Source organism: Empidonax traillii, unplaced genomic scaffold (genome assembly GCF_003031625.1).
Source record: "Empidonax traillii isolate 1590-97213 ecotype Southwest subspecies unplaced genomic scaffold, ASM303162v1 scaffold403:size524366, whole genome shotgun sequence".
NCBI lineage: Eukaryota > Metazoa > Chordata > Aves > Passeriformes > Tyrannidae > Empidonax > Empidonax traillii.
In genome coordinates, this window is record NW_020955596.1 from 329,518 (window position 1) to 349,690 (window position 20,173).

The window sequence follows — 20,173 nt, forward strand, 5'->3', positions numbered from 1 at the left end:
ACTGGTTTGCTCTGCTGCTGTGTTAGGATGGGTAGGGACGATATGCTAGGTATTAAATATGTATTTTGTCCTATTAATGTCATCTTTACCTGAGGCTGCTTTTGACTGCAGCATCCATTTTTCTTCTGTCCTCTCTCCTGTGGCACCTACCGCTGTCCTGCCAAATTTATTTTGGGTAACTGCTTCATGGCGGTTTGTGACAGCTGCCAGAGGAGAAACCGGGATATACTTGAGCTCTTAGTACAGATAGAGTAATTTAGGGTCATGGCAGATTCTCTGGAATTTTTTGTTAAAGCAACTGTTGTTATATTTCACCATTTCCCCATTTACAAGTTTGGAGGGTTTTGCAGAGGGAGAGGTTTCAGGAAGGTCAGGGGCTGCCTGGTCTGCTAACACCCACATTAGACTGCCCGTGGCTCGGGGGATCAGCTCTGATTTCTGCTGGCCTGCAGATCCAGTGCTTAACTGAGGGCAGGGAAGGGCCAGACACAGGGGTTGCAAGGAAATAAGAGTTTTTATTGTCAGAGCAGCTGGGGAGTTGGACAATAGCCTTAAAAACAAACAAACAAAGGATGACTTGCAGATAAGTTATCGAGAGGAGTGGGTGTATTTTGGGCACCACTGAAGGACGAGCTGATAGACTGACTTTTCTTCTGCTTTTAAACTCTTACTTTGTGTGCCACTGTGCCAGAGGGGTTTGACGTCTGTTGTCCTGGCCTGAAATTTCACAACAGTCCGTCATGAGATTTTGGCTCTTCCAAACATGAGCCTTTACCTACGTGTAATCTGGTACTGCACATTCTCTGCCACAGGCTTGTGTGAGGGCCGGGCTAGCAATAGAAAGCTGGGAAAATGGAAAGCACCAGGGTATCTCCTCTTTCTTTTTGCACTTGAAGGACACTACTGTCCCTCTGACATCAATAAATTTAAAAATTAATTACTGAATTTTAAAATGTGTGCTTGTACAAATATGACTGTTTTTAATAAATTGAATTTGTTCTCTACAAACAAAAATGATTTCTCGGTTTTAAGCAGCGTATGCACCTTCCAGATCATGAAAATGAATCTGGAGCATTTTAAAGCCTGCCTGGAGCTCAGATATGTATCCTTAATTTTCTTTTGTTTTCAGCTTGTCTGGGCAGATATTTTTATTTGCTAGTTGGAGATGGGTTTCTAGAGTTGCAAGTATTAGTAATAGCATTTCCTCCACTTGCTCCTGAAAAGTCAAGGTTTTTGGAGAGCAATTCTCACTGCCTTGCTGCTGCAAATAATTCATAGCTATTTGGTGGAAAAAATCCTTGCTTATACTACTTGCTTATGGTTCTTTTGTGCCTTCAGTCTGTAGGGTGGAAGATTACACATATGTGTCCCAACTTGTACAGATCAGTGCAGTGGAGAACTCAAAAATACATTAAACTTAAACAAAAAGCCTGATACTAAAAGCTGGCATGTTTCTTTTGGCCACAAAATTGCTATCTCTTGTTGACATGGTATATTGTAGTGAGGACATCTCTGATGTTGAACCGGAGGGCTGAGTCTTGTCTTATTTGTGGAAGGGCTGTGCGTCATGGAAATGTGCAGTGCACCTAACTGAACTGTTTTGAGAGAAGCTCTTTTTGAAATTGCATCTAACTTTTCAAAATAAATTGCATACTTCTACTTTGTGTTTTTGGCTATGAAACTTCAGCTACTGGTGTCAGGAGGGCTGCTACTATTACATTACACACAAACAGCCATTTATTCTGCAAAGTTTCAGTTCTGGAGTATCTGACTCTCCAAAGTTAGCTGTACTTATTTGTCATGAAATGTGCATGGCTCCCATTACCATCAATATTTGAGCGCCTCACAAACCACGAACAAACGTATCATCTTGCATTTATTCAAGGGTATAATAGTAAGTATCCACACTTTGCACATAAGAGAGATTAAGTTACATCTCTGAGGGCAATGAAGTTGTTGGGCTAAAGCCAGGAATGCAGTCTGGTTCTTCTGGTTTCCTCTGCCTAGAAGGAGAATGTCTTGGAGTTAAAGGAAACCTCACTAGAAACCTTGTTGTTCCTGTCTTTCTCATGGGAATGAGGCAGTACCCTAGTGACAAGTTGCCTGAAATGGTTTATTTCCCCTTCCTTTGGACAGAAAGGTAATTTCAGTTTTAGGCATAGCTTTATTGTGGAGGTTCAGAATCTGAACTCTGAGCTATGAAATGTCACCGTGGGGGCTGCTGTCCCAAGAAGTTGCATGGCTGTGCCGGGATCTCCAGCTGCTCTGTCTGGCTCTGTGCCAGGACTTGTCTTGACAAGCTGTGCTTTTATTTAGTCTTCATCCCCCTTCCACCACCTGGGGAAATCAAGATGCTTTTCTGAAAACAAAAGCATCTTGACAGTGTGAGAGCCTGAAGCTAATGGCCATCAGGGGTCTGTGGCAAAGCAGCTGTTTTATCCTCTGTTTCCAAGCAGCCCTGAGGATATCAGCTGAAGCACTTGCTCTTAAATTGTCAGGCTTACTACTGGTGGGCTTCATGGGGCTCTGAAAATGGGTGTCTGGGGCTTTGATGGTGAGATGCTTCAGCTGCAGCAGTACTGCCAGTGTCAGATGGAGATATACCCCCTTAGGCTAAACTCCTGTGACCTGGAGAGGGGGGGTGGATTTAAGTGTTGGATGTTGTCATCTTACAATTAAGGGTCTGATAAAACTCACTGAAGTAAATGAGTCTTTAATTTGCTTCTTGAGGTCTTGGGTTTGACTTGAAGGGGAAAGCTTTCCTCTGCTGTTTCCTTGCACTTGTGCTAGGACTGACATTTGGAAGAAGCTCTGCACCAATATTACTATGTTAAAACGCATCTGAGAAACTAATTTATTTCAGTTTATCTGTCTCTTTTTTTTTTTTTTTTTTTTTTTTTCTTTCAGTGGGATCTTGTTTGTGATTCTGCCTGGAAAGTCCACATTGCTAAATTTTCCCTACTTGTAGGATTAATCTTCGGCCACTTAATAACAGGATGTATAGCGGACTGGTAAGTGAAAAATCTTTTAATGCAATGTAACTACAAATAAGTAACAGTATTAAATATTGTTTTGACTGTCTTCTACTTTATATTCATGAAGAATCTTTGCATAATGATTTCTCAGTTTCTGAAAGAACCATGATGGGCAAACAGTTTAAAACTGTGTTAATTGTTTGAACCTGAGTAATTTATATCAAGGTAAATAACACAGACTCTTCTCTATTTGGCTTAGCTATTTCCTGCTGACACAACTTATTACAGCTGTAAAGCTAGTACAGAATTGAGTATTTTCTAATTATACAAGTGAAGCATTTAGTTTAGGGTTTTCTTTTGCTTAGATAAGAAATAGGGCCAAAAGAAATTGGAAGCGGCATTGATTTCACTGAATACATGACTAATGTAATGTCAGCCTTGTGCTTACACAGTATCTTTCTGCGAGTTGAAGGCTGTCTTTTGCAAACCTTTTCCTTGTTCTTCTTTTAAACTTCTTGTTAAGCAAACATTTTGATGTAGTGTTAAGGATTTGGTGACTAATGTTGTGCTAGTATTGGGGTATTAAACTTAAAAGAGTAGCTTGCAATTCCTTAAATTGCAATAGTTAAAGCATTATTGCATACCCCAATTATACTGAGGAGTCAGCTTTTTTTTTTTTTTTTTTTTTAAGAAATGGTCTTGTAGTGCAGAAGAGGGGAAAGAAAAATTAAAGGGATGACTCAAGTGATTTCGGTGGAAACTTGCAGCATCTGAAACAATAGCTCTACGATGCTGTCCCGGTCATTTCAGGAGCTTCTAGCACAGTTGCCAATGTTGGTGCTTTAAATGGCCCCAAGTTAACTCTTTTTGCCATTCACTGAAACAGGAAAGGAAGAAGAGTTGCCTATTAGGGAAATCTTATAAAGCCTCAGCAGCTCACCAGTCAGTTGGGAGAGAAAAGGCCCCCTGCAGCTGTGCAGTAATTTGAATCAAGCATTCCCAGTGAAATTGCGTCTTAATTCTTGACTAGTTGCTGAAAGTTCTTGGGCAAGCAAGGAATCGTGACTCTTCAGTAAAGCAGGGAACATGCATGAAATACAGTTGAATTTGATTAAAATACCACAGTAAAATGGGGCTCTAAAAACTCATAGGAAGTACAGAGGGGAAATGAATGAGGGATCTTGCTTGGCTTTCCTAAAAAGGAATCAGTGTAGAGAAAGCAGACTTATTACCAAGTTAGGGAAGTGGTGCTATAATTGACAAATAAGCCACAAATAAGTGAACAACTTGTTGCCTAAGGCACTGGCTTTGAGAGAGAATTGCAGTAAGCAGGTTTAATAGCTCTCTGCCACCAAAGGGAGCGTCCTGTGCTTCCATCCATTTCTGTCCCCAGTGTGTACTTTGTGCTGCCACATGTGTTTGTTGGACCCCTCTGCAAGCTGCTTAGCTGAGCTAATGCAGCATAAAATTACCCTGATTTTGAAATACCTAGAAATGTCTAGTGAGTTTAGGAGAATCTGGCTTCCAGCTGTGGTGCAAAGGAGAAAAACGGTAGTTTGGAGGCTGGAGGGAACAGTGACCCTTTTGTGGATGACCAGAATGGACGTGGTTTGCTGCCGCCAAAGCTGGTCCTCATGCTCCTGTTTAGTGCCTGTTGCCAGCTGATGTACCTGACCCAGAAAGGCTCCTGTGCTAGATAGTCTTCTTGTCATTTAGCAGTAGCACTTGGGGGCTGGTAAAAGAAGACCTAAATGGAATTTACTTTGCTGTTTAATCACAGCTTCAATTTCTGCGAAGGTGGGGAGTTGTGGGGAGAGATAGAAACAAAGGGAATTGTACGGATTGTACCTGTAGAAAGAGAAAATGAAGTAAAAAAAGAATGTCAATCCCAAGTAAGAGCAGGGGAGATTAAACAGGGTAATGTATAAGAAGTGCTACGAAATTGCGAAATCTGTTTTCATTTTACTTTTATACAACTCTCCAGTTTAGAAGATGCTTTGGGTTTTTGGTACCATTAGGGGCTTTGCTTTTCCTTTTTGAAAGAAGCTTTTAAAGCTGTACAAGGCAAAGGCATAGAGTGTATTAAGGCAATTTTCTAAGTAAACTGAGCACTCTCTGTTCAAAATACAGTTGGTGTGCACGCTGGGATAGCTCTGTGTGGAAAATCTATAGGAGTAAAGTCTGTAAACATGCTCAGATATGTGAAGACCATGTCCAGTGCCTGAATAAGTTACTTGTTCCACAGGCTAAGTGCTGCTGGCAGTGTTGCCAGCTCCAGACTGAGGTTTGTGTGGAAGGCTTCCTTCTGGAGCAGGTGGGCTTGGTGTTGATGTAGCATCAAGACAGTAGGTCTGTGCCTCTCACTGTCCTGTAGTGCCCCTGCTTTGCACCTGCTCTGTTGCTTTTTGGAGCCCTTGTGTCAGTTCAAGTCCCAAAACCAAGAGAGAGCATGCAAAGAATGTCATGGGAAGAGCAATTTTATCAGCTGCAACAGCAAGGTGCATGCATAGGAGCATGGGAAGAACAGATCTTGTCCTCAGACCATTCACTCCTCCCCTGTGGTGCAACTCTGACATTAGGAATATCTTTTTGATGTGTTTGCTTATCACACTGTGTGGGTTGCAGATTCTTCAAAAGCCTGGGGTTGCTTGTATCCCTAGTTATTTACCTGTGCAGGCAGCATTTAGCATTTGATCTAGATAATAGCATACAGTGTAGGCTGAGACTTCCGTGATACAGAAATCTCTCTCTGGAACAGTTTGGATGGCAGCAGATCGCATCCTGGGGCTGTTTTACCAGTGAAATTGTGTATGGTTTAATTTCTCGCAAGCATTTCCATGTACTGTTAGATAATTCTGTCTGCATATAAAAGGCTTTTTTTATGCTCTAAGACACCATCCTGTCAAAACACTGCTGGATCACCAAATATATGGCTGATAGCTGCCCTGGAGCTTTGTCTTTTGAGAAGTGTGCTGTATGCCATGGTGAGGAACGCTGGTTTTGTGTTTGTGAGGGGATGCCTCCTACCAGAGGGCTTATCTGGCATCAGTTTGCTTTCACAGGCCCAGAAGGCCCTTCGATTTTCTGATTTTTCTTTACCAGCAATCATTCATTTGCATAACTGGTATAATGGTAGAAGAAATTCTGTGTCCTAATGATAGATAACCTCAAGTACAGAGGATGGGAGATGGAGAAGAAGGGAACTGAATTATGCTAAGCATGAGGTCTTTTTCAATCAACATCAGGGAATGGCAGGTCAGGCTTGTGATGAGAATTAAGGTCCTAATTCTGAGGGTTTGCATAATGCCTTTCATCTGCAAAACACTTCCACAAATACTAATTGGTATGAATTACAACTTGGCAAAAAAAAAAAAAAACGGGGCTGCAAAAGTCTGTGCAGATTGCTGATAACACAAAGTTCATTGGCTTTTTTTCTGTATTCAGGGTTTTACATGAGGTACTTCCCCTCCCTGCCCAAGTGCTTTGTGTTGCGTAAATATAAAATCTGAAGCACACACAGCAGTAACTGCCCTGGTGTCCTGCATGTCCCCAGTGCATTCCACATCAGCAATCCAGTGATGTTATGTTCCTACCCTCAGCTCAGCAGCAGCTGGACTGGGGTTGTATGCTGACGGAGAGCAGCCTGCTCTGACCACACTGTCTTCAGTTTGCACATTGGTTCTGTTTTAAAACTTCTTTTAAAAAAAGTTTGAATGGCTAATGCCAACAATTTAAATCTTTGGGTGCCCCACAGTTGATGCTACAGCTGAAAATTACAGTAAACCTGTTTTCATGCAGGGAACCACGACATCACTTTTTTAGGTGTTCCTTTGAAAAAGCCTGAATGATGACTGGTGCAGTCTTCCAGTTCCCAAAAATGTAAAAAATTATACCAATGTCTCCTTTTCAACCCTTCACTCCCCATTTTGTGGATCTTGCAAACCCCAAAGTTCTAATTGTGAATGCATATGTATACTGTTATTTTATGACTGCTGGTAACAATCTGCTGACATAATTGAATTGAAACGCAACAGTATGTGAAGCTGGACTAAGTTGTGAGGTTTAAATGCTCTTTATTGTTCTGACATTCAACCTGATGGCTGGCTTGCAGCTGACAGACTGCTTTGAATGGGTCTGTGAAAGCTGCCTACGAAAAGCAAGTTCATGTATTCTTTGTGGAAATGGCATATGGAGCTGACTAAAAGGGATCCTCAGTTCCACTGGAAAACTTGTGGGAGTTGACATGTTGAAAAAAATTTGGAAACCTCCACATAATGATCCAGTTCTTGCTTAAAAATAGCCATGTGCTCTGGTGCTTCGTATCGTTCTCCTTGCACAGGAAGAGAGGGGGAGAAGGGGGAATTATAAACACTAAGCATGTGAGTAAGAGATGTAAAAAATCTCATGTTCCTTGAACATAAAAGAGCTAAACTCTGGAGCGACTGCCCCCACATTCAGTGGCAGAATAATTCTTCCTTCTTGTCAGCACTGCAGCTACACATGCAATTAGAGGTTGCAGCTGCAACAGAGGGCTGCAAGTCCTTGTGCCCCTGTTGCCTGAAATGATTTTTGGAGTGGTTTATTCCTCACCTTCCAGTCAGGCTGGTTTTGTTGGTCTCTGCAGCTGCTGTGGGGATACAAGGTGGAGGGACTTGGAGCTCACAGTTTTCCTGTGAGTGTTACTTTCAGCTCTCTGAGGCTCAGGGAAGTGACATGAGCCCTGTTTTGTGCTCAGTCCATGTTAGGCTTGCCCTCAACAATGAGACTAAGAAAAGTAGGTTTTTTTGAACCACCTGCTCTTGCAGATGAGGCTGAAAAGCATATGTCTGTTGGGAAGAGGAGGCCCCTGCAGCTAATAATGTACTATGCCATATAGCATATAATACCAGGTACTCTCCCGTGCTACTACAGAAAGCTCTGAGGAATTGCTTTTCATCTCCAAGGAACTTAGTTATGGCTTTATGGTGGTTCCTAGATGTTTCCTTGTTTATCTTTGGTGTTTTGAAAATGCTAGTTAAATCAAGCGGTAATACAATGTGCTGTCTCTGCTTAATCCCATCTGAAATGAACTTGTTAATGCTAAGCTGGCAGAGAAACCTGGGGTTTAGTAAGAAAAAAAAACTGGAAGACTGGAACAAGCATTAAAAATGGGTGGCAATGTTTCGAAGGGATTATATGACTTGTTCCCTTTTTTTGCCAATTTTCATGATCTTGCATTATGTCCATCCTGGCTTTTAACTGTTTCTCCATACTTCCTTATTTTTAGGGTTGGTCGACGGCCTGTACTGCTCTTCTCTGTCATATTCATTTTGATATTTGGACTGACTGTGGCGCTCTCAGTGAATGTGACCATGTTCAGCACACTCAGGTTTTTCGAGGGATTTTGCCTGGCTGGAATAGTCCTCTCCCTGTATGCACTGCGTGAGTATACCTTCATCACCCATGCGAATGTAACTTTATCCAAGACATGGTTTGCTGTTCTCTGGCTTCCCACTTTTGTTCAAACAGATCAAACCAGGATCATATGGACTGAAAAAGCTTTAGCCTGAGTTTTGGTAGAGGTAGGGATTTTGCAGCCTTCTCTTTACGTTGCTACAGAGCAGACTGTGAAGCTGTCTCAGAGCTCATTTTAAAAGAGTTATGAGATGGTTTCGGTTTGGCTGTTGTTATTTAAACCTAGAAGTTATCTCTGTCATAGCCATAATGTGTAAGGGGAGTAGATTTCACCTTGCAGTGTTGAGCGCAGTAGGAGACTAGCCACTTTTGCTGTCTCTAGCAGTATGTACTCTGGCATGTTTTCAGAACTTCCTCTGTTATTTGGAGCAAGATATCCTGTGTCCCTGCCTCAGGATTGTGAAGTTGCAGCAAAAATATGTGAGAAGTGCCTGAAGTCCTTTTATCAACTTTTTGTTGTTGTTTCTGTCTGTTTCACGAGGGGGAAAAAAAATCTCTGAGAGAAACTTGAAAAGTTTGTAAGAAATATCTACATGCTCACATCTGGGGTGACTAGTAAACTTGTAGCTAAAACATTTGAAAACCCCTTGGGGAGGCCTTGCCTTTGGAAAGTACAAATATGGAGAGTAGAAACATGCCATCAGCCTAATCTGTGTCCCTTGGATATGTTCCAGAGATCATCTTCTGCTTCCTTGGCTATCTGTAATTAACAGGTAGTACCACACCGACTGAGGAAAACACAAAATTTCCTCCTCTTTATTATGTCCCTGTAAAAGTATTATCTAATTATATCCTGGGAGTTGCTGTACAGAAAGTTGCTGTACAGATCTTCATACATTTTTATTTACTTTCTGTAGTAGATGGCATCTAACCCATCAAGATTTAGCACAATGTTGTTACTTTGTATGGAGTATTTTGTGGTATTAAGTTCACCAGTTTTTGTTTTGGTTTTGGTCTGCACCAAGGGGAAAGGGCCTGACTGCAGGAGACAGGAGTTTGTTCTGCATTGCACTTCTTTCTTATACCTGATATGGTATCCAAGATACATCTTTTTTTCCTTCTTCTTGCTTTTGCTCATGTAATCTCTAGTAAGAATTTTTCACGAAACCCCAAAACTACCACTGAAGACATTACAGTTGTTTTGGGAAGTAATTTAACCTGTGGTTTCCATGGGAGGGGGCTTCAGCCATTGCCAGTATAACATTCAGCTAGATAACAGGCTCGTTGGAATTTTTCACAGCCCAGTGCAACATGTTAGATTTTCTTGGTTGGTGGAGGTTTTTTTCAACTTTTAAGAGAGTAATTGCAACTGAAGATTTTCATGGGGAAATGCCAACTAAGTAAAAGTTTCATTATGGACCTTTTTATAATTGGAGTGAAAGTGTATGTGTTGCCTTAAACCAGACAATAGATTGCCAGCCAAGGCTTTTATTCAGAAAATGGCATATTCTGCTTATTTTGTGCTCTCCTTGGTCCAGAGTAATGATTTGAGTATGATATTTTGTCCCCACTTGCCCTGTAATTCAGGTGTTTGCTGTAACCAGTGCTGTCTGGATAGAGAACACGTAAATAGAGCTAGTAGGTGTTAGGAGAGATCTGTGTGAAATTAGCTGCAGACTGAACATCAGCTCATTTCCATGGAAGTGAGAAAATGTGAAAGATGCTGCACCTGCACCTCTGATAAGTCTTCTGGCCTTCTGTTGCTGGAGATGAGGGAAGTGGGCTTTTACTGTATTAAAAACTTTCACCTAACACAAAAAAATGTTGTCACCTTGGTGGAGAGTAGTGGGAGAGAAGTAATCCCTGAAGTCATAAGAGAATAGGAGTAATAGGGGTTTTTTTGTTTTGTGGTGGTTTTGGTTTCAGCCCTTGTAATCTATTAGGCATCCTCTCAATCTAAATTTACTTTTCTGATTTACTTTCTTAGATTTACTTATTTTCATTTCTGCTGGAGGCCATGGCATGCCATTGCGCTCCTGTGTGGAGTAATCTTATGATTCATAGCCCCTCTTCCCTTTCCCTTAATGGCCTTGATTTCTTCCCCTGGAGGTTTGTGCCCCTGAATTCCCGGCTGGTTGCCCTGAACAGAACAATAGAAAGTGGAAAGTTTCATCTGCTAGTTGCAGTCATTAGCCAGAGTTTCCAAAGCTACTGTGCAGAAGCAAACTGTATAGGCTTGCATAGCCTGCAAAGGTAATTAGTGTGCTGCTGGGATCCTTTTACACTGTGTTGAGCTTGCTAGTTGAGCTTGGATTTATGGCCTGCCTAAGGGAAATTGTAAATAACAGTTCTGGATGCTTTGGGAGTGGGAAGAGCACCAAAGTGCTGTCTTATTTAAAACACAGGGCTGCCAAGGTTGAGTTGCCTTCACCATTCAAACCATGCTCCTCTTCAGAGTCTAGCACTGTTTTCCTACCTATATGCCCTAAGGTGCTAAGTGAGCCTGAGAATGAGCCCTGCCTTCTGTGGAGGCACAGCACTGAGCCCGAGCTGCCTGTTCTCCTCTGTAGGCTTTCCTCAGTTTTGTGATGAGGTCACTTCTTGTGGCCTCCAAGTACAGCTTCTTGCCTGGAGCTGCTAGGGGCTTGTCTAAAGAAACCACATCTGGATGTTGATTTATTAAACTGAAAAGTTTTCCTGCAGCTGCTGCAGTTTTGTTGGAAAAGGTGTTTCGGGTGAAATTTCTAGTGAAGCTGCAGCAAGACTCAGGCTTTGTGCAGTTGATCATGCTTGGTGTGAAGGGGGGAAGCAGAGGAGCAGAGAGAAGCAGAGGGCCTTTCTTCTCCTGAGTGCTGGGTGTCCTTGCATCATCTAGGAAAATGAAAGGCAGCAAATCCTTTTCCACTGAACAACCTCACAAAGCTTTGAAAGGCTTTTGTTTCATGCTGATGTGGAATGTGAGGAGCTTCTGTCTTCCAGAAGTGGTTTCCTGCCTGGTACCAGTCTTCAGTGGGTTTCTGTGCTCCTCATCAGCTGGCACACATCTTGTGTGGTGAGGCATCAGCAAGGTCCCAAGGAAGGTTTGCTCCTGGAGGATAAAGTGGTTCCCAATACACCACACCGAGCAGTCATCTGATGCGCAGAGCTACAGTTGCCTATTGATATGCTGGTGAGGTCCCCCGTAATATTTGCTCCTCGTTGGGGAAGTGTGCTGGGGCCAGCAGCAAAATCTCCTGGAGAGAGAAATGGTGAAGGAGTGCTAAGGAACACTGGGCAGAGTGATTGGGAGGAGATGTATGGCCTGCCCAGCAGTTAAATGTAGAAGACTGTGTAGACTGGGGGGGCTGGAGGGGACAGGTTGTTTAAGAGAAAGCAGAAGAAAAGCCATTCTTTCTGAAGGTGCCTCTTGTTCTGGTATTTGTTGCCACATGCACATCCAGAGAGGAAGATGGGCATTCTGTACCTGCTAACTCAGCACAGCTGGATGCACAGCACCATAACCTGCTGCTGAGCTGAAGAAGAAGAGTTTTGAGTTTAGCCATTAGGGTGGAAAGCCCAAAGCCAATCCTGAGAGGAGTTTTCCTTTGGAGAGGCTGAGAGGGAGGGAAAAAGGCGAGGGAGCCCTGAGCAGGGGCACATGCCCGAGTAATGCCCCTGCTGGTGTCTGCTGGACTCCTGTAGTAGGTGAGTCATGCCACTCTTACTGCAAATAGCTCTGCTTACTGGTTGCAACTTGTGACTCAAAGTACACACTAGGCAAATGTGGAAGTCACGGGAGAAAGCAAATCTCATAATCTTGAGGGTGGGGAGGGTGTTGCCTCTGGATCACTTTAGTCTCGCTGGGTCATTGCCTTGGCCCAGCAGGGCAACCTTTTCCTGTATCCTTGTGGAGAAGTTTAGATACTGCAGCTGACTGAGCACAGATCCCTTCCTTAGGGTTTGCTGGCATTAACTGATGCAAGAGGTCTCATGGCTGAGGGCAGGAGTTCCCCCCTCCCTGTTCCATTCACTCCCTCTCCTCTCACATGCTGCTGTCCAAGTCAGGCTGGACCCAACATCTTCCTGAGCCCTCTGCCAGACAAGACACCCATCTTCCCTCTGGAGAAGACCAAACGTGCTGTTGTCAGTGGTGTGTGCCCTCTGATTTTGTCTCTGCTTCCTCTGGGAGATGATCTGCTGGGCACAGCATCTCTTGTGCTGCCTAAGCCTGGGGGATAGAGCTGGAATGCAGGCTTACACCAGGCAGGGCCAATAAATGAACGAAGGGAAGCAAGAGTTTCCTTCCAGCTGTTCACACCCTGGGCTGTATCTGTCTCCTTGCCAGTGTCCCTGCTTTTGTCACTTTCTGGAGTCGAAGCTAGGATGATGGTACTAATTAAACTATTTAAGGGGAAAGAGAGGAGAGGAGAGGAAGAGATTTATTTTTCTGGCAAATGCTACTGACAGGTTTAAAGAGCCTCCCATTAAAGTGCTGTGTGCTATCACTAATGACTGTACCTGAGCTCAGGCAGCACAAGCCATGGTGTGGATTTGCACACAATTGCAGGCTGTTCAGTAGTTTCATGGGTGACTGAACTACAGATTATGCTGCAAAATTAGAACGTCTAGACTTGAATGAACCAGTAAATAAGCTCTGGAAATAGCTTTGCTGGAAAGGAGACAACATCTCAGGTTGGAACAAGGAAGCAGGAGTGTCCCTCTGATGCATAGTAGCAGAATAAGTGGGTATGTCGCTTCACTTTCACTGTTGGGAGAAAAAAAGATAGTAATGCTGCTGAAAATCATTGGTTGTGTTTCAAAAGCCTAGAGAAGCTTGGCAAAAGCTTTTCAGGCTGGTTAAGATGTCCAGCTGTGATCTATCTTTCTCATTTATAGCTAGGTCAGTCTAACCTGTTACTCTTGTAAGTTACTCAGGCAATGATCTGAGAGGCTCAGCATGGCTTCTTAAGACTTTTTTTTTTATAGCATTTATCCTGGAAAGCTAGAGGGGTGTGCTAGAAAGTTTGCTTTGGGCTGAAAGATGAGCAAGTGCCACAATGGAGCATGAAAGCCTCTGGGTGTTGGGCTTTAGTGATGTCAGATTTGTAAAATAATTTTGCTTCCAGACAGGTGTTAATATAAAGGGTGAGATTTATATTGTTTTTTGTTTTTTGGTTTTTTTTTTTCCCCTCGCTCTCTCACAGAAGCATATAGGCTCGGAGATCCTGAAGCATTCCAAGTTTACAATTGATTTTCTTCTCAGTTTTCCCCTCCTGACTCTTCAATAGCAAGCATGGCCAGGGCAAGGCAGGTGAAGCACTGGAAACCACAGGCTCTGAAGCTATTCTGTGTAATCTGAACTGCCTCAATAAATAACTCTGCAAAGTATTCCTAAATCAGAGGATGTGGAAAACATCTGACTCCTTTCCAGTGCGTTGACATGTGAGTTAGCTCGGCAGTAATGTCAGTTCTCTCCACTGACAGGTCTGATAAGATCAAGGTTTTTAAGCCACCTACCTTCTGTTTATGTAACCAGCCTTCCCCTCTATGAGTCACTTGACGCAGATCTGGTAGGAGTGATCACAGAGGGATCCACTAAACAAAAAATCTTAAGTAGCTCACCTAGAGTGACCATTAATTGTTAAATGACACGGAACCACTTTGTTTAAAGAGCAGCCACATACTGTTCCAACACTGAGATGGGATATGAGTTTCTGGAAACAGTGCTGCCACATTTTGGATAGCTTTGTGCAAGAACTGTTAAAAAAAATAAAATAGCATGCAGTAGGAGCTCTCCAGCTGCTCAAAAAAAGCGCTGTGCATGCCTTTTATCAAATGCCTGGGGGCTCAATTTATGCAAGAGTGGAAAAGGTTATTGAAATTACAGTGCTCTCCTTATAAGTATAAATCTTCCTTGCTCTACACTGCTTTCCTCACTACAAATTACAACTCATAATCTGTTCACCTCTTTCTCCTCAGTACTTCCTCTGAATTTTCTTCCCTTTTCTGATGGTCAGAGTGGGCATAGGCTCTTCAAGGGACACAGTGTCTGCCATTAGGGCATGGGCTCTCATCTTTACTTTAACCCTACAAACTATATCCTGGAGCTGAGGTGCCCTTGAAGCATTGTCCTGAATCCTTGCAAAACTGTTCCATTTGAGGCAGGCAATTTGAAGTTAACTTATACAAAGTCTTAAAGAAGAGTAGAAGGAATATCTTTCTAAACCTCCTTGGAAGGTTAGATGTTTGGTTAATGCAGGAATTGCAACAGAATCTAATTTTAATCAGTTTTTCCATTTTAGTTGCTGAAAATCATGTGTGTTGTCAATGTGACAAAAAGCCCAAGGAAATAATTTTATTTGAGGTACTTTTTATATGACTGGTCAATTGGGAATGCAATTAAGATGGAACACTGCAGTTGTTACACTTGTGATGATGACAATCAGATGAGATTAGAGTACGCTTGCAATTTCCCCAGTTCAGAACACAGCTTGCACTTTTATCACTTAAAATGTCTGTCTTTTAATTGTTCCAGACCAGCTCCAGCAGTTTGGGTATGCTCAGTATACCAAATCTTACCCTCTGTCATGCAAATACTTCTAACTGTATCTGTTCAGGATTGTAATTACATGGATTTTTTTTTATTTCTTTAGGCTTTTTTTTCATCTGAGCAATGTCAAATAGAATCATAGGTCTGCTCATCCCTATTGCATGGCTAAAAGCTCACTGCTTTTGAAAGGAAATGAAGAGAGGCTTTTCTCTTGCCCTTCTGAATTCCTTTTCATTGTCTCAGCTGCTTGTACAACCAATGATTTCAGACAATAAGGGAGTGTTTAAAATGGATAGTTAAATCTAGAAAGTTGCCTCACTTGCAACTCTTTGAAGAGCTTTTTGAAGCTAAAGTGGTGTTAGAGCCTTACTGTAAGAGTAAGTTGTAAAGTGTCTGTTCCCCCTGCTGCTTTTGGTTTGTTGTGGGGTTTTTTTCTTGTTATATGACAGCTGCTAAATGGCTTTTCCTTGCTATGTAGATCCAAACTAGTGTTCAGCGTTTTGGAGGGTTGCTGGTAGCAAAAGCTTCACATGACACGTGTGCATGCATCCATGCAAGCCTTGTCCAAAATGATGGATGCTGCTGTCGGGACGTGGGTGGTCTGTATCTTGCAGTGCCCTTCAGCTGCTGGGCACCAGCGCAGGGCCCCTGCCAGCCTCCCTCCTGAGAGTGGGTCTCAGTAGAACTGCCAGGGAGCCCTCTGGGCGGGAGGAGAGTGCTGCCCCACGGTTTTCAGGTCTGCTCCTTCTCACCAGCAAGTTGAAGCCTTTCTATGAAGCCACTATGCCCTGCCCAATGCCTGAGCTCCAGCTACTCTGCCTATTTTGGCTTGGAAACTATCACTTGTTTTGCAGTTGCATGGGTTTGACAGTGCATCACTGGTGTATGGCTCATATCGTTGCGGGTTTTTTGTTAATCTCATACCTTTGTGATCTGAAAGGTATTTTGTGGCTTTGTGTTTTTCCTCTGAGAAATTCAAGTGGTTTGGAGACAGTGATGTGACAGTCTGTCATTTGTGATTCTTAAAATTTTTTATTTTTCTCCTAGCAGGAAACTGAATTTGTTACAGAAAGCATCAGAGAGAAGTAGTTCGTATAAAGCATATTGTGCTATGAATGTTGCCTTACTGAGTTTTAGCTACCCTGTTCCTTGTCCGTGTCCCTGCACTTGGCAGAACTTGAAAACAGGATGGGATTGTGTTGGAAATGGTATGGACAGCCACATTCTTGGGAGTTGCCCTTAAGACAGACAACATAAAGGGCTGGATTTTTTTTTTTCCCCAGATACTTCTTCCAGTGAGGGCACAGACCTATGCACATTTTTCTTATTTGCGTGTGTCAACTTTCTGCTGCAAAAGGAAGCACGCACAGGTTCATAAATCACCTAGGAATGAATAGTGCTTTACTTCCCTTTCCTGCCTATCCCTACAGGTTAGCTCGTCAGGAAAGTGTAAGACAAGTTACGGCAACAGGATGTGCATAGAGGAAAAGTCAAGGGTATGAGGAAGGTACATTTAGAAGTTATCTGTAGTGACTTCGAATATTCAAGTCCAGCAACAAATGTCAGCACACAAATTCACATAAATATTTATGTGTCTTTCAAGAGGAACTATAGTTTAATGAGGCTAGCCAAATTTCCATCCCTGGTCACGCAAACATGACTCCTATTTTCTCACTTACAAATAACATAACCCCATGGGATTTTTACTTGTTCAAGTTAATTAATTTTCACTCAAAGCATGAAATGTGCAGGCAGTGCTCATTGCAGTAATTCTACAAGTGCATATTATTTAGTCAGACACAATAAAAAGTTCACTTTTGTTTTAATTCTTTGACGGTCTACAGAGTTTAATCATACACGCAGTACTAGTGCTCGTATCGCTCGTTTTTCTCTTTTTAAAAAAAAACAAAACTGCTTGAAGTTGCATTGTGAATGAATTTGTTTGCAAGTCTGCTGCAATTTTGGCAATGTTCTCTGTAACAAAAAATATGCTGCAATTACTGATGGACCTAGAAGTATAAGCTATGTTTTTGTCTTTTGAGAACATCTGGTCCCTTCTTAAATGACTTGTTCATACACTTACGTAGTTTTTAGAGATAAGTTGAGACCTAAGTGCTTGCTAGTATCTTGGAAACTTGTTTATTCACGTTCTTTGAATTCTGGTTATGGTATGAATTGTGAGAGGAGAAATCAGCTTACTGAAGTACAGTGAATGATGTGCGAATCTTCTCAATCACTACTCCAGTTTTGCATATATGAGCTGTGTGTCTGCTTTAGTACATACATTCAGTAAGGAGTCTTTCAACTGTAGATAATCTTGAATTTAGGCTTGGTATCTTAGAGAAAAAGGGTGTTTGAAGAAGGTTTAGTGACTTGGAAATATGTCCCTTGATGAAGAGAGTCTATTGAACTGTGATGGGAAGCATGATTCTGTACTTGCATCAGAAATTCTGGATATGTGTTCCTGTACCTGTCTGGCTGATTTCCCCAGCTCCTGGATGTCCCAGTATTTCTCTCTAACTGGCTTGTGTTTGGAGGAGCTCAGTACAGGCTAACCATTCTTGTGGCTTCTCCTCCCAGATTTCTGTCCTAGTCCCATGGCAAAGCCAACCCTCTTGGACAGCTAACTCCTGTCTTGTAAAGTGAAGCCTCACTCCTCCCCCGTGTAGTCAAGCATTTAAGTGCAAATACATCTCCATCAGGGGCTTACCTCATATATTCAGTGTATTAAGTTAAGGACATACACTTAATTCTGCTGTTGTTTATTCTCTGAGGGGAAATCTCTCTGGCAGAAGCAGCAGTGGAGCAAAGTGTTTGTGCATGCCTCGGCTGGACGAGGACTTAACAAGTGCCTTGGTTCAGTGGAGGAGGGCAAGTTCTGCTGGAGTGCTGTACACTATAATTGATGATTTTGTTAAAAATGCAGACGGGAAGACCTGTGTGCCCTGGTACTAAGACATAAGTAGGTTACTTTGTCTACTATCTGTTATCCAAACACCTGAGATTAATTCCCTAGAGAATCGAGGAGGGCATTTTCTCTGTGCAACATTGAGTTCAGTAGATATTTAAGCACCGGGGGTTGTTGTCCAAAATAAATAAATAAACAAATCTCTAGAGTTTTCTGCTTGATGTGAAACTGCTGTCCAGAAAGAACAAAGTGTCGGTCTGTCAGCTCTTTGGGGACTTTTTCCAGTTCCACTGTTCCTACTTCTCAGATTTCGGTCCTGTCCTAGTAGGCACCATAGCTGTCTTTGGGATATAGAGTACTCAGTTTACAGAGTCAGAAAAAAGAAAAGTAACAAAAAACACACAGGAAGCAGAATCAATAATGTGGTGAGGCAAAAAGCAATATAAGGGAAGAATGTTTTTTATTATAGCGAGTAAAAATGGATAGAAGGCAGGAAGGAAAAATAAGAGCAACTTAAAAAGATTGTATAACGCTGGAAGTAGCTTATGTGGTGAAATTGCAACCAGTGTGCCTAATAAAATCCCATTTTTGTTTCATTTATAGCTTTGACTTTAAAATGTTTGGGTTTTTTTTCTTGTTTGGTTGTTGTTTTTTTTTTTACTTAGAACTTGACTGACTTGTTTTTCAATGCAGAAAGCCAAATCTGTGTTTCTAGAAAGCTTGAGGAAAATTAATTAAAGAGCTTTTGAATTATAGATCCATTAAAAATGACTCTGCTTTGAAAGCTAAATAAATAAATAAGGTTGTCAGAGTAAGTCATCTGTTGGAAAAAATGGCTTCTCTTGTATCTGTACAACAGAGAAACCCAATTACTGCACTCCAATGCTTTGGAACTTGTGCAGGAGAAGCTGTGATTATATCAACCTTGACTCTACCCATATGAGTCTTTTCAGATGTCATGTGTGAGTTTAGAATTGTGAATCAGCCTAAAATGTCCCATTCTGGGGTTTTTGTTTGTTTGTTTGTTTGTTTGTTAGTGTCTGTGCTAAGTCTGGAAGAAAGTATGCAAAATTGAATCTGCATCTGGTAAACCTTCAACCTGATGGATTTGACTTTTTAAGGAGACAAACTTCATCTTTTTTGACTGAGTGTTTTCAATAAAAAAGTATTTGGTGCAGGTGCTTTTCCTTCCTTCTTGACCTTTTCTTTAATGCTGATCTTTTCCTGAGAGTATGTGTTTTGTGTGGGTCTAGGGTCAGTTACATGTGCCAAACAGGAAGAAAGAGCCAATGCATGACCCAAAGAGGGAGAAGAAAATAGAATATACAGTATGTACCACAGCTGCCTCTTCTCTCATTCTGCTGATAGGAGACAATGTGACAGTTACTTTTCTAAAATAAGAAAATCTGCTCCTATCCAATGAAGAATAATAGCAGCAATTAAAGATTTCATGTCCTAGTTATTTTGGAAACAAAAAGATGGCCAGACAAAGCTGGCAGCATGTCATGCTAGCATGTATTAATGTGAATAGTACTGCTCTCAGAGTGCTGTCTTGTGCTGGGATTTTTTTTAGTGCCTGGTGGGACTTGCACTGGACATACTAGTGCTTTTTTCTTCCAGGACAGCTTTGGGTTTGATTTATGTTTTGATTAGGAAACATTTATTTACCCATAGTCTCTGTCCCTCCTTCAGGTCACTGAGGCGTGTCCTGCTTGCCCAGTGCTACTTGGCTGCAGGCCAACAGCTGCAGCGTGCCTCTTCCCACGGCAGCACAGTCAGGTGAAATACCTCACAGGAATGGACTTCCGGGAGAAATAACCCACCTGCCCATCTAAGCAGGAGAGGGCCTTTTATTTACATGTCTGATCTTTTCTGCCCTGATTGCTGAGAGCAGTCAAAATCTCGAAATGACAGTGCAGAAACTGGCTGGAGCTTTTGCCCTGCAGGGGAATCTCAGAGCTCAGGGACAGCCTAAACTGACCTGGCTCTCCTGTTCTGGGTATGCCCATACTTCCCTGGCTGGTGCTCCCGCCTAGTGCTGACCCTACAGTGATTCAAGGGTGTAAACGAACAGAAAACTGTTTATTGTTTCACTTGGTTTTAAGTTAGTTTTCCCCTGGTCTTTTCTCCCCACAAAAGCTCACCTCCAGATTGGATAAGCATAGGCAGACAAAGAAGGAGAGGAGCGGGTGCCTCTGGAGTCAAGGACAGACTGCATGAGTTGTGAAATAAACTTGCCTTGCCATAATGCCCTGCTGTAGAAGCAGATTAAGAACCCTTGTGGCTTGCTTGTAGTGCAGATGAATCAATTCTTGCAAGCTTACTGCAGGAACCTTGGGTCAGGAAATTCTCTTAGTGTAAACAGAT

General features: G+C 42.2%; 1 protein-coding gene across 3 annotated transcripts in view; it reads left to right on the forward strand.

The window, feature by feature from the left end:
* The window catches only part of SLC22A23 (solute carrier family 22 member 23), a 113,080-nt gene that overhangs the window by 14,262 nt on the left and 78,645 nt on the right, over nt 1–20,173 (forward strand). For all 3 annotated transcript variants that reach the window (XM_027893711.1, XM_027893709.1, XM_027893710.1), the window contains exons 2-3: nt 2,908–3,011; nt 8,242–8,396. In XM_027893711.1, coding sequence (XP_027749512.1) covers nt 2,908–3,011; nt 8,242–8,396 — 259 coding nt within the window. The remainder of the gene's footprint in view (nt 1–2,907; nt 3,012–8,241; nt 8,397–20,173) is intronic.